The 14,792-nt window shown below is 42.1% G+C and overlaps 1 protein-coding gene across 7 annotated transcripts in view; it reads left to right on the top strand.

Annotated features, from left to right (window-relative positions):
* EFCAB6 (EF-hand calcium binding domain 6) overlaps window positions 1-14,792 on the top strand; it is a 219,775-nt gene that overhangs the window by 25,932 nt on the left and 179,051 nt on the right. For 4 of the 7 annotated variants that reach the window (XM_059187202.1, XM_059187199.1, XM_059187200.1 and 1 more), the window contains one exon: window positions 9,234-9,322. The exons of 2 other annotated variants lie outside the window; for them this stretch is intronic. In XM_059187202.1, the coding sequence (XP_059043185.1) occupies window positions 9,294-9,322 (29 nt within the window). In that variant the 5' untranslated portion in view covers window positions 9,234-9,293. Of the gene's footprint in view, window positions 1-9,233; window positions 9,323-14,792 lie in introns of those variants that run through there. One more of the 7 variants, XM_059187205.1, reaches the window with a different exon arrangement.

Raw genomic sequence — 14,792 nt, 5'->3', positions numbered from 1 at the left:
AGGTCATGATCTCAGGATCCTGGGATAGAGCCCCCCCCCGGGGGGGGGCTATGCTCAGCAGGGAGCCTGCTTGAGATTGTCTCTCTCTCTCTGCCCCACCCCTGCTCTTTCTCCCACTAAAAAAAAACCCAGCTATGGACAAGTTGGAGTTAGTTACTGGAGTGTGAAATCCGTTCTGGCTTTCCCCCTCGGCCGTTCCAAGTGAGCAGATAAAGTTTTATTTATTTTTCACAATTCAGTGAAATTCTGGAAGATGTGGGATGATCAGCATAAGTGTGGGTCCTGTTTTGTGTGGAGTACTGGTATGGCTGCTTGCTTTCGTTTTTAAGGCTTCTATATAAAAGTAGTTGGTCGGCTTCTATTTTGGAACTTAGTATTTTGGCATTTGTAGCCAGTGGTTATTGAGCACCTACTGTATGCTGGGCCCAATGCAGCGTATACAGACATGGGCCTGACCCTGAGGGCGTCCTGGTCCAGTGAGACATGTTTGGAAGTGTTGGTAAGCGTGGGCGTTAGCCGATGGGGAGCTATCTAAAAATGGGGTGGTGGTCCAGGAAGGCTTTGGGGGACGAAGGGATGTATTTAGTCGAGTTTTGACCGAGGGGTGGGTATTAGCCGGATGAAGGAAGAATGGAAGGGCATTGAAGGCAGAGAGAGTAATAGTGCAAGTGACACTTGAATGCCTGCATCAGGGCGGCGGGAACTGGGTAGTTTGTACCTAAAGCAAGGGGATATGTGTCAGGTGGATAAAGGGTCCAGTCTTGAAAAGGCCGATCTCAAAGAGTTTGGCCTCTGTCCTAGAAGCTGTAGGGGGCACACACTTGTACACACACACATCACACACATGCATGCACTCAGACACAGAAATCAGCATATTTTTACTCATTCATTGCTTCTTAATCCGTCTGGCATTTCATAGTATTTAAAAGTCTGTTTCCTTCTAGAATTTGGTGACTGCCTCAACCCAACCCAGGTTCCTTACTTTTATAACACAGCCGTTTCGTGTCAGGAAAACGAACAGCTCAGGGAAGTTCAGGTATTCCTGAATTCCGGTCAACCTCAGGGACTGGCGCGCTCCTTTCTTTCACTGATTTAAGAAAGAAATATTTGTAGACCTCTTTGTTGTTTTTTCTTGAGCATACCATGGTGCTGGTTCAAGGATTTCTCTTCCTTTAATTTGCTTTTTTACTGAATTTGAGATTTGTAGCCATTATTTTTATATATTTATTTTATTTCATCCTCCCTGAGACATTTTGATATTGTCCTTAGGCCCCTGGGGATCTGTTCGTTTTTTCAATCTTTTCTTTCTGTTTTTCAGATTGGATATTATCTATTGATCTGTCTTCAATTTCATTGATTCCTTCTTTGGGTCTCTGTTCTGCCATTAAGCTCATTCAGTGAATATTTAATATTAGATGTAGTGTTTTTCAGTTCTAGAATTCCCATTTGGTTCTATTTTATAATTTCCATTCATCTGCTCACATTTCCTGTTTTTTCTTCAATTTTGAGCATATTTCTTTTTAACTCATTAAGAATTGTTAAAATAGCTGCTTTAAAGGCCTTGAATGATAATTCTAATATCTGGGTTGTCTCAGGGTTGGGTTGTGTTGATTTTTTATTTTTCCTCTTAACAGGCAAGAGTCACATTTTTCTGGTTCCTCATATTCGAGTATATTTGGATTATATCCCAGACCAGTGCTGTCTAATGGAAATATAACACGAGGGGCACCTGGTGCTGGCACAGTCAGCAGAGCGTGTGACACTTGATCTCGGGGCTGTGAGTTTGAGCCCCATGTTGGGTGTCAAGATTACTTAAAATCTAAAAAGAAAAGAAGTGTAGTGTGACTCACATTTATAACTTAAAATTTTCCAGTAGCCACATGAAGAAAATTAAAAAGAATTAATTTGAATAATATTTTATTTAAGCAATATAGCCAAACTATTACCCAATTTCAACGTGTTACCACTATTAAAAATTGACAATAAGTTATCTTGTGTTCTTTTCTGTGTACTAAGTCTTCAAAACCAGATGCATAATTTACAGTCGACTTTGGCTCACAGTGGAAATACTTGATGTCTATTTAGATTTCATAAAATATGTATAATTAAAATGCTAGATTGACATACTGAGTCATTCCAAACATACTTAAAACTTTTCCAATCGCTGAATTTATTTAAAAATGTAAATTAATTAACAACGACCAAAGAAAAATCCAGTTCATTATTTGCCCTAGCCACACTTTAAGGGCTTGACAACCACATGTGGCTGTGGCAGCATGTTAGACGGTACAGGGCTAAACATTACGAATTCAGTACTGCAGAGACTAGATTCTGTTACATTCCTCTGAAGACTGTTGACGCTTCTGCTTCAGCACGAATTAACCTGCAAACCTTGCCTCACCTGTGGTGAGCAGTTGCTAGCATCTCATTGGCTCTTTTGTCTCTAGGTGGGTCTTTTTTTAGTCTAACCTGTATACACCTGCTTTGGGCATCTGCTGGAAACTTGGACAGAATTTATACCCAGAAAGTGGGTCTCCTTCTCTGTCTCTCTGATTGGAGATTTCATTCACATCCTTAGTAACTATGCTTGCTTTGGGTTCTGCGTACCAGTTCTTCAGGCCAGAGAGACGATAGGTTTTCTTTTGGGATTTTAGCCGCTCTGTGCTGGCGAGTGACTGGCTTCCTCTCAGGCTCAAAGCCATGAAGAACAGGAAACTCCCTCCATACTCGTCTCTTCTTCTGTGTTTTGAATTTCTCCAAAGTCTTCCTGTTTTTGTTCACTCTCCAGGGCCTTTAGATAGTTATTATTATTTTGTATTTACCAGAATTTAGAGTTGTTTTCTGTAGAAGTGGTCTGTTATGAGCTGTCTCTACCACAGCTGCTTCTGCTGATCATTTTTAAAAAGCAACCACAAATTTACAGAGAGGTTGGAGGTTTGTTGGGAAGAACAAATTTTTTCCCTGAAACATTTGGGAGTAAAGTGGCTCCATCACACCAAATATCTCAGTGTATGTGTCCCTCAGACAAGGATCGTGTTCTACATGACTACAGCCTGACCATTAAAACATGGATGTTAATATGAACTCACTGCTACCATCTCAGCCCTGGGACCCAACCTGGTTTTGCCAGTCATTCCATGCATGTCTTGTAATGATCCAGGTCAGAACATGAACTCCAAGTGCCCTTCAGTCTAGAGCAGTTCCCAGCCTTTCCTTAGCTTTCCTGACCTTACCACTCTGAAGATTGCAGAGGGTAGCATGTCCCTTGCTTGAGTTTATCTGATGGTTTCTGATGTTTATCGGATGATTGGGTCCAGGCTTGCATCTTGGGCGGGAGGATCACAGAAATGCTGTATTCTTCTCATGGCAACACTTTGGGTTGCACACAATCGTAGTTTGTCCCATGAAAGCTCATGTTGGCTTTGGCCATTTGATTAAGGTGGGATCTGTCAAGCTTTCTCCCGGTAAGGCACTGTTTACCCACTTTACAATTAATAAGCATCTTGTGGAGAAAATTTGCAACTATGTAAATATCCCATTCCTTACCAGGCTTTTAATATTCATTTGTTATTTTTATGTTTTGAGGGACTCAAGATTACCTATTTGATTAAGTGGTTATGCTCCGTTGTGTTAATTATGTATTTTGATTTTTAAATTGTCTCTAATGTGGCCAGTAGGAGCCCCTTCAAGCTGGTTTACATGTACTTTTGACATGCCCCCTTCATTCTTGGAGCACTTCCTTGCTTTCTGATATAAGATATTCCAAACTCATCTGTTCTTTCCCTGCTTTGGTCCTGAAACCAGCCATTTCTCCAGAAAGCTCTGGTTCCTTTCAATGGAAAGATAATCAGAGTCCAGAATCTGGGCACTGGGGCTGCCCATTGCCATTGGGATGGCATTCCAAGCCTCTCTCATTGGGCAGAGTTCCAGGGGATACGTCCCCACCCCATATAAATGTACATTTGTGTCTACATTTCTCTATCAGCTTCTCCATGTATTGAAAACTGTGAGTTCACATCAGTACTGCCAGTTCTAATCCTGTACTTCAAGGTTCTTTCCAATTTTCTTGCTTTTCATATTTGTAATTATCTATTCAGACAATGAGAAACTTGGCTTCTATTATTCTTAATATATTTACTTATTTGATCTGTCTCCCTGGTATGTGATCATCTTCCATCCCCAGCGCTCTACCCGCCATGTGGTTGCTGTCTTCATCCGACTTTGGTCCATCCCACTCTGGACTCCCATGCCTCCCCCCAGCATGGCGGACTCTGTTTTCCTTTGTCGTGTCAGACTTTAGGATCTGTTAGGGGACAGGAAAGAAGGGAAGAGGAAATAAAGGGGAAGAGCTTTTCTCCTTTTTCAAAAAGGTTTCCCATTTCTTCACTTTAAAAATTTCACAAATAATACATATTAATGATTTCACATGTTACTTTTTTTACTGTAGCTATATTTTTATTAGAAATTTTGTTAAGACATAATTTTACATAATAAAATTCATTTCAAAATGTATAAGTTATTGGTTTTTATACATTCTGGGTTGGGAAACCATCTCTATGTCCAGAACATTTTCATCACCCCCCAAAAGAAACCCCACACTTGTTAATAGTCACTCCCATTTCCCGTGCCCCTAGTCCCTGATAACCATGAATAGACTTTCTGCCACAATAGATCTGCCTCTTCTTGACATTTCATATAATGGAATACTAAAATACATAGTCTTTTGGGTCTGGCTTCTCTCACTTAGCATTGTGTGTTCAAAGTTCATCTATGTTGTAGCATAAATCAGTGCTTCCTTCCTTTTCATGGCTGAATCACATTCCGTTACATGCCTAGACCGCCTTTGGTGTTTTTATCAACACCTTTGGTGTTGATGGACCTCTGGGTTGTTTCTCCTTTTTGACTTTTGTGAATAATGTTGCTATGAAAATTCATGTACAAGTTTTTGTGTGGACAGGGGTTTTCATTTCTCTAAGGTACACACCTAGGAGTGGAAATTGTTGTGTCCTATGGTAGGTAATATTCTCTCTGAGTTTTTATTTAAATTTCAAATGGTTAACATACAGCATAGTATTAGTTCCAGGTGTGCAATTTAGTGATTCAGCACTGACACACAACACCCGCTGCTCATCACAAGTGCTCCCTTTAATCCCCGTCACCTGTTTCCCCCATCCCATCCCTCACCCACCTGCCCTCTAGTAGCCATCAGTTTGTTCTTTAGAGTTAAGAGTTGGTTTCTTGGTTTGTCTCTCCCCACCCTGCCTCCATTGCTTCTTTGTTTTGTTCCTTAAATTCCACATAGGAGTGAAATCATATGGTGTTTGTCTTTCTCTGATTGACTTATTTCACTCAGAGTAATACTTTCTAGCTCCATCCATGTTGGTACAAAGGGCAAGATTTCATTCTTTTTTTTGATGGCTGAGTACTAGTACATCGTGTGTGTGTGTGTGTGTGTATGTATATATATACATACCACATCTTTATCCATTCGTCAACCCCTGGATACTTAATTTCCATAATTTGACAGGTAATGCTGCTATAAACATCAGAGCACATCTATCCCTTAAAATAAGTATTTTTGTATCCCTTGGGTAAATACCTAGTCGTGCAATTTCTGGGTCATGAGATAGTTCTATTTTTAGCTTTTTGGGGAACCTCCTCACTGTTTTCCACAGTGGCTGCATCAGTTTGGATTCCCACCAACAGTGCACAAAGGTTCCCGCTTTCTCCACATCTTCGCCAACACCTGTTGTTTCTTGTGTTGATTTTAGCCATTCTGACAGGTGTGAGGTGATACCTCACTGTGGTTTTGATTTGCATGTCCCTGATGATGAGTGCAACTGGTAATGTTCTCTTGCTTTTAAAGAACATTTGTCCTTGCAAACATTGCATCAGTTTCCTCATAAGCTTGATTTAACTGATACTTTATTTATACCAAATGGAGAGTTAAGATATTTTTCCTGCTAATGTCTCCCTATATTCATGATCTAATGTTAATTTAAAATTTTGACAATCTTCCCAAGCTAATCAACTATGCAGGAAGAGGAAAAGTACAGAAAATGTGAAATGTGTATCCGTTTTTAAAAGCTACATCTGTTTTTAAAAGAAGTCACTGAGAACTGTAGAGCCTCAAAGATTTTAAAAAACAGGTCCTAGTAGTCTGAAATAATAAGCGTGAATTTTCTAGAACCTGGAGGCTGGAATGTGGTGCATTTTCAGGAGGCTGAGTTCACAGGAATGAAAGGCAGGGTTTCTCTTTCCAGTAGCTGGAGTTCACAGTGTCTGTGTGTGACTTCTAGATCTTTTACCAACAAATTCCTTTCCAATAGTGTACATAAGCCTAATTGGAAACCTATAAAACTGGTAAAACACTTCATGGGAATTTCACACTTTAAATTAGAAAAGAACTTTCCAATTATAGTGAATTCACTTTAGCTTTAATTTTATTTTAAGAACCATGTCAAAAATGCTTGAATGTCAGAGTGTTTTGATGATTGATCAGGGCGCAAATGATGTGGCATCACTTGTAATCCACCCCATACCTTAGTTTCCATTCATGGTAACGTGAATTTTTAAAAAAATGTGGCTTCGGCCTCTGAATGTTAATAAAAATTTTATAAAAGGAGCTGAATTGGCAAAGAGATTCCAGAGAAGAAAAGCAGAGTTCTGTTCTGGTCCCCGTGGTTGTGCTGGGCTGGGGAAAGAGATGTCTTTGAAGACACTTGTCAACACGATGGATGCAGATTTAAACACTGGCCCCCTCCACCCCAGTCTCAGAATTTGCTTTTAGTGATTTCTCTTTGGACAGTTATGATTTTTTTAAAGATTTTTATTTATTTATTTGACAGATTACAAGTAGGCAGAGAGGCAGGCAGAAAGAGAGAGGAAGCAGGCTCCCTGCTGAGCAGAGAGCCCGACATAGGGCTCAGTCCCAGGACCCCCAAGATCATGACCCGAGCAGAAGGCAGAGGCTTAACCCACTGAGCCAAAGTGGGTTATGATTCTTAAACAGCTTTGCCAGAATCACAAGTATTGAAGACACGAGTTCTTAGCAGAGCCTCTCCTTTTAGACTAGATTCTTGGGTTATTTAGGGGCTTAGCTTTGGAGACTGGACTTTGCAAAAATGTATCTGCCTCATTAGAATTTTCGTTAAACGATAAGTAATGATGTGAAATGTGACAACATGGTCAATAAGTTGATGGGCTTTCTCTCTCTCTCTCTCTCTCTCTCTCTCTCTTTGGAGGCAGAGTGATTAGTATAGGGGGAGGGAGGTGTGCTCTGGAGGCATTTGATGGGAATGGCACGCAGGGAGGTCACACCTCTGCTCCATAAAAGGTGGCAGTGACCTCACCCTCAGGATCTGGTTTTGGGGCCAGATGAGTTAACGCGTGGAAAAATACCAGCAGTAGTGCTTGTGGCCATCTCCTGAGTATGGGGTCATACTCCGAATACTCAGAATGTGCGTTTCTTCCCCTCCTTGTGAAGTCTTACTACCAAAACGATGAGGGCCTCCGGTCTCGGAGCAGCACATGTACCCTGTTCTTGCCCTTCTGCTGTAAGGCTAGGGAAACTGGGAGGTGCCTACCCAAAATTACATCTACTACAAAACACCCTATCCGAAATGGAAATCATGGATGTTCTTTCCAGGACGTGGTTCGTGAAAGCCCACCCTGTGAGCCGCTGTCTCTCTAGTCCCATTTCCCGGTTATATGTATTTTAAATAGTAAAAAGAAGCTTGTCCTTTGGGGAAGACTGAGATAACCATGCCCTGCATTGAGGCTGGAATTGTAAGGGCTAAGTGAACATTGCACTTGATTGTATGGACATGGGAGCCATTCAGCAGTGTGGGAAATGGTACTTTGCATATTTGCATATGAAGCTTAATAAAATATATCTGTATTGATTCTGTATTTTAACTTTAGTTTCATAACCCTTTTGGGGGGAAGTAATTATTTTCACTTTTTAAAAATTCTGACTTTTTATTTAGAAGTAATTTCAGGGGAGCCTGGGTGGCCCCGTTGGTTAAGCGTCCTACTCTTGGCTTCGGCTCAGGTCCTGATCTCAGAGTCATGAGATCAAGCCCCGTGACAGGTTCCACTCCCAGGGTGGAGTCTGCTTGAGATTCTCTTTCTCTCTCCCTCTGCCCCTCCTGCTCATGCTCTCTCTAAAACAAGTAAAGGAATCTAAAAAAAAAAAAAAAAAAAAGAAGTAATTTCAAACCTCCAGAAAATTTAAAAGAATAAGGATAGTATAATTAGTACCCATATGGTACAAACAATACCCGTATATACTTAACCCAGATTTGCTGGTTATGAACATTCAACCTCATTTTACTTCTGTGTTCTTTTGTTATCTACGTGTGGTATGTGCGGAAATTGCAAACAGTTGACAAGATATGTACAGTGTATACATAATTTCTTTTCTGAACTACTTGAGAGGAAATTGCTTATATTATGGTTAGTCACTTCTACGTACTTAACTGCATATTCCCTAAGCATAAGAACTATTCTCTTGCATAATCACAGTACAGTTATCAACATTAGTAAATTAAATAGTGCAACAGTTCTTTTATTTTACCTATGGTCTGTATGGACCCAGTGGACCCTGTAATGTCCTTTATAGAATTTTTCAATTTGAAAATGGCTTTTTTCTACAGAAAGTTCATATGACATTCAGAGGATAAAATTGTGTTGTGGCATCAGCCTCTTGGGGAAAAATACATTCTAATATATGTGACTATATTTCAGGGGCACTTGGGTGGCTCAGTTAGTTGAGCGTGTCTGCCTTTGGCTCAGGTCATGATCCGGGGTCCTGGGATCAAGCCCCACGTCAGGCTTCTGCTCATCTCCTCCAGGGTTCTGCTTCTCCCTCTCTCCCTGCCCCTCCATTGGTTTTCTCTCCTTTTCTCTCAAATAAATAAAGAAATAATCTTAAAAAAAGAATATATTTCTACTCATTAACTTTTTTTTTTGATTGAACTAGATTTCAGATAATTTTATAGACAACTGGTTGACTTTTAATTGAGCACAGACTGGCATTTTGGCATTTAGGCTGCTTGTAGCTGGTTTACTAGGGACATGTGTCAGCTCAGACACCTGGGTGAAGCAGTTGTGTTTCCTAGAAGGCCCATCCCACTAACAGTATCCTACCTTCCATAACGAAAGCTCCCGTGCTGTCTGCTGCTGGGATCTGAACCCTCTAACTGGCCATCTGTCTTCTTGTTTGAATGTAGGTCCCCCTCACCAGCTCTGGTGCCATCCCGTATCTTGAATTCCTGTCCCGGTTTGGTGACATGGACCTAAATATAAATGTTATAAAGAAGTAAGTGGTTTTTCTTTTCTCATATGAAAATGTGAAATTTGGAATGATGAGAGAGGACGTAAGGTCAGGACAGCTAATCATGTCAGCAGATATATATGGAAGAGGCATTGGTAGAATCGTCCATATAGAATTTAATGTAGTTAATCCTCAGTCAAAAGGTTGTTTAAAGAAGACTTTTAACCTCTATTTCAGATAAAAGAAAGAATATTGTATTGAAAACCAGATTAACATATTTTATATGCAGTGTATTTTGGATTTGGAAATAATAAATAATGACAAGTAAATAATAAATAAACAAATAAATAAATAAATAAATTTTAATTTTAAAGAAAATATTAAGATGCAGAATTTAAATTTATTCATTTTTATTTCATTTTTAGTGGCTTTCATTGGAAAGTGATCATATTTTAGCAGCTAGAAAGGAAATGCTTTTTAAAAGCTTTATTTATTTATTTATTTTAGAGGCAGCGAGTGCACACATGAATGGGAGGGGTAGAGGGAGGGGGGACTCTCAAGCAGAGTCCACACCGAGCAGGGGGCCTGACGTGGGGCTCCATCTGAGGACCCTGAGATCACGACCTGAGCTAAAACCAGGAGTAGGACACTCAGCTGATTGCGCCACCCAGGCACCCCAGAAATGACTTTTTTTTCAATAGTTCTTTTTTTTTTAAAGATTTTATTTATTTATTTGACAGACAGAGATCACAAGTAGGCAGAGAGGCAGGTAGAGAGAGAAGGAGGGGGAAGCAGGCTCCCTGATGAGCAGAGAGCCTGATGCGGGGCTGGATCCCAGGACCCTGGGACCATGACCCGAGCCGAAGGCAGAGGCTTTAATCCACTGAGTCACCCAGGCGCCCCCAGAAATGACATATTTTTTAAAGAGACTTTTGTTTGAGCTCCTTTGTTATGCCATAACTGTAAGGTATGCATGGGGCTCATTTGGTTTATAAGCTGAAAATGGAGAGTGTTAGAGTATGAGCTGTCACGGCTCTCTCACCGGAAAGGTCTCTGATTCTAGTGTCTGATTTAGGAAAGACCATATTAGTGAAAAGTTATTCACTTAGATTATTGGACTCTAAATGAATAACCTCATTTTCTCAGGAACTGTTCAAACAGTTTTAAGAGTTAAATTAGACCCTGAGAAACTAGCAGATTTGGGGACGAGAGCTCTCATGACTGAGTCTGTTGCGGTCCCAGTGTAGGTGTGAGAAGTCGTGCAGCCGGGGGGAGGGGCAACGGGGACTCGTTCAGCGGACTTAAGTTTCAGTTTTGTAAGATGAGAAAGTTTTGGAGGAGAGGTGTTGTACAACAGTGTGAATACACGTAACACTACTGAACTGCACACTTAACGACAATTAAATGGTGAATTTTATGTTACCTGGGTAGGTTTTTGTTTTTTAACCACAATTAAAAGAAAAAAAAAAGGATCAATGAATCAGTATGGCGGCTCCAGTGAGAATGACAAAGTACATGTCCTCCTTGGTCCAGTGGTCAGGGACTTCTCTGTGCTCCGATTAGTTAATGACCTGGAAGTGGTCGGCCGAGATAATCTCCAGGTTTATTTGAAAGAATGACTAGTTGTTTTATAAACTGTATATTTGCACCCTTAACCTAAAATAATCCCCATTTGTGATAAGCTTTTGGGGTGGACAGTAGCCTAATTTGAATATTCTTTATTGAAAAAGCTAAACAATTAGAAAAACTGAAAGCAGGAGTAGTCTTGTGTGTGTGTGTGTGTGTGTGTGTGTGTGTGTGTGTTTTCGGTACCTTAATTGTGAAACATTAGTCTAATAGTTAATTTGAGATGCACAAGTTACTTCCTTAACTATAAGAGGCTAAATATTTTAACTAAATTTGAAAGATTCAGCTCATAACTGACTTAGATCACAGGGCTGAATTTTCTTTACTGCTGGAGACGATGCATTGTAGTGAGCGGACACTGTTCCTCCGGGTGATACGGTAGGCTCTGTGCACAAACAGCTCTGCCACTGGAAACAACTAAAATAACCGATAAAAGGTAAAATGTATACATACATTTTCCTTCACCAGTGAGCTGGCAAGAAAGTAGGTACTCCCCTACTTTAGGAGATAGAATCAGGAGAAGGGAGCATTCTATCCAGCCAGCTTTTGCCTTGAGAGTATTAGCTAAATCCTGTGAATTTGTGTTTCAGTTTGGCTGGCTGTTTGGAGTAAAGGGGACAGGGGACAAAATCTAGAGGCCTGGGGGCACCTGGGTGGCTCAGTAGGTTAAAGCCTCTGCTTTTGGGCGCCTGGGTGGCTCAGTGGGTTAAGCCGCTGCCTTCAGCTCAGGTCATGATCTCAGGGTCCTGGGATCGAGTCCCGCATCGGGCTCTCTGCTCGGCAGGGAGCCTGCTTCCTTCTCTCTCTCTGCCTGCCTCTCAGTGTACTTGTAATTTCTCTCTGTCAAATAAATAAATAAAATCTTTAAAAAAAAAAAAAAAAGCCTCTGCTTTTGGCTCAGGTCACCATCCCCGGGTCCTGGGATCGAGTTCTGCATTGGGCTCTCTGCTCAGCAGGGAGCCTGCTTCCCCCCCCACTCTCTGCCTGCCTTTCTGCCTACTTGTGATCTCTTTCTGTCAAATAAATAAATAAAATCTTAAAAAAAAAAATCTAGAGGCCTGCCCCAGGTGGGGGGAACTAATAGAAGACTAGTATATATAAAACTGTGACATCTAAACCCTCATATGAGGATAGGTTACAAATATAAATCTGCCTCCCTAAATGGCACAAGGGAACCTACGTATTGTCACCTATTTTCATGCTGGTGTTGGGTGACTAGAGGACAAAATTGTAATTGTAAGTCAGTATTTACCCAAGTCTGCCCGAAACAGTGCTACCTGTATGGCCTGAAAAGTCTTGGGCTAGGAGTTTGCTTAAAACTGGTGCAGGGGGGCGCCTGGGTGGCTCAGTGGGTTAAAGCCTCTGCCTTCAGCTCAGGTCATGATCCTGCAGTCCTGGGATCAAGTCCCACGTCGGGCTCTCTGCTCAGCGGGGAGACTGCTTCCCCTTCTCTCTCTCTGCCTGCCTCTCTGTCTACTTGTGATCTCTGTGTGTCAAATAAATAAAATCTTTAAAAAACAAAACAAACTGGTGCAGGGCTGGGTATGACCTGTACAGGACTGTGTTTGCGACCCAGCCCTCACAGAAGGACTGTGTTTGCGACCCAGCCCTCACAGAGTTTCCACAGACAAGTGCCAAGTAGTATCAGGCCACACACACGAATCACTGAAAACATATGATGAGACAAACCAATAGAGCAAACCAATAGAGCAAACCTGCAAACCTGCAAACCAATAGAGCTCCAGAGGGCCTGTATCCAGTACAGATATCCAAATACATGAATCCCACAGCCATCAGATCTAGAATCTGAAACCGTGGTAGTGTGCTCAGAGAAAGGTAAGCACGGATGCCTTGTATAAACACGAAATAAGAGGCAAAAAGAAAAAAAAAAGATTCAAAGAAGTACAGAACAGAACTTCTGGTAGCGAAAGATAGGATCATTGTGGCGATAAAATCCAGTGGCCGGGTGGAGAGTGTGGATGAAGTGCAGCTGAAAGGAGCATTAGTGGAGTGGAAAGTAGGTCCGAAGCTGTGATCCGGAAAGCCACACGGGAGGACAGAGAGATCGAATATGGAGGACGGGTCTAAGAGACATGGAGGGGAGAGAAGGGGGTTTCTTATGGGGTTTCCAGATATTTAGGGAAAAGGATAGGGAGGAACCAATATTTGAAGGGATCTTAAGCCAGACGGATGGACAGAAACCCCCGTGTAGACATGTCACAGAGAGACTGCAAATCTTTGGCATCGACCTCAGCATCACAGAGAGCAGTAAAGGCAGTGAGGGGACGCGCTGGGTTCACTTAGGACTGACCCTTGGGCCAAGGCTGATGTTCCAGGTGTGAGAGCATGGGACGGTCTCTCCCACACACTGGGAATGGTATTTGCCAGCCTAGAGTTGGTAAGACTGAGATCTCTTCCTGTGGGAACGCCGGGAACCTTTCCCTCTTCTCGCCATAGTACAGGCTCAAGCACTGATGTCAGGCTGTGGGGACAAGGAGAGACTTGTGGCACCTTTGCCTGCCATGTTCAAGGTCGCCTTTCAGCCAGATCCTCTCTTTCTTCATCCTGCAAAGCATGCCTCTTACTTGTGTCTGTGCGTGTGATACTTTCGGTGGAAGGAAAACGCTTCGGGATGGACAGTAAGACGCGATGCGGGCAACAAGAGGGCAGAGATGTGGGGTTAGATCCTAACACGCCCGCTGACCTCGGGAAGCACGAAGGACTAGGAATAATGACGACTTTGGGAATTTAAAGATAGGATAGAATTAAAATACATGATAGTAGCAATATATATGCTGAGAGGAGGGACCAGAATGGAATGGTCTAGAGTCGTCACTTTGACCAGAAGGAAGATTGAAATTTTTGATTAACTTTAGACTTTGAAAAATATGCAAGTTAGGGGCATCTGGGTGGCTCAGTCGTTAAGTGGCTGCCTTTCGCTCAAGTCATGATCCTGGGGTCCTGGGATCGAGCCCCACATCGGGCTCCCTGCTCAGTGGGGAGCCTGCTTCTCCCTCTCCTGCTCCCTGTGCTTGTGTTCCCTCTCTTGCTATTTCTCTCTATCAAATAAATAAAACCCTAAAAAAATAGAAAAATACACAGGTTATCATTTCTAGAGCAGCTGTCATAAGATTAAAAATGGAATGACTGATTCCCAACTTACAGAGGCAGACAAAAGGAGTCGTAAAAACGGGACTGACGGAAAGGAAGGCAAGAAGCCGCAGAATAGGCAGAATAAATAAAAATCCCAAGTATATCGGTAATTGTAATAAAGGTTCCACTTAAAAGGCACAGACTGCGTGATTCGATAAGAGAGAGTAAAATCCACGAAGAGAAGAAACTACACATAAGTTTATAGAATCTACGAGTTTATAGACAGGTTGAAGTGGAAGGGCTCAAAGACATACCATTCCAAAGAATACTCATCTCAAGAAGCTGTTGTGGCTGAGTTACTACCCGATGATGGGCTGTGTCTCCTGAAGGACGCGCTGAGATGGAGTCAGGGGAGACCGTGGTGAAGGGAAGGGGCCCCGCGCGCGCTTGGGCAGAGCGTTTTCCTGGGGCTGCGGAGGGACGGGAGGGTGAGATGGGGAGCGAGGCCACCAGGCTCTGGACCCAAGCTGCTGTCTCTTCAACTGATGGCAGCCACACAGGCCTTTTCCGATTTCTGTTCTTTAAATTTTATTGCTAAAAAGTGTCATGCGTCTAGTCAATACATAATTAAAACAAAAATTACTGCATTTAAAACAGCGTCATAAGGCTGGATTCCTGGTGAGTTTCCACCTTGGACTTGGACACTTAACCCTCTGAGCCTCAGTTTCCTCCTATGTAAAACGTAGTTCATTTCTGCTTAAAATGCCCCGATGGCTTCCCGTTGCCCCTGTAGAAA

This window comes from Mustela lutreola, chromosome 8 (genome assembly GCF_030435805.1).
Source record: "Mustela lutreola isolate mMusLut2 chromosome 8, mMusLut2.pri, whole genome shotgun sequence".
Classification (NCBI taxonomy): Eukaryota; Metazoa; Chordata; class Mammalia; order Carnivora; family Mustelidae; genus Mustela; species Mustela lutreola.
Note: the sequence above shows the minus strand (reverse complement) of the source record. Positions and strands in the feature narration are given on the sequence as shown.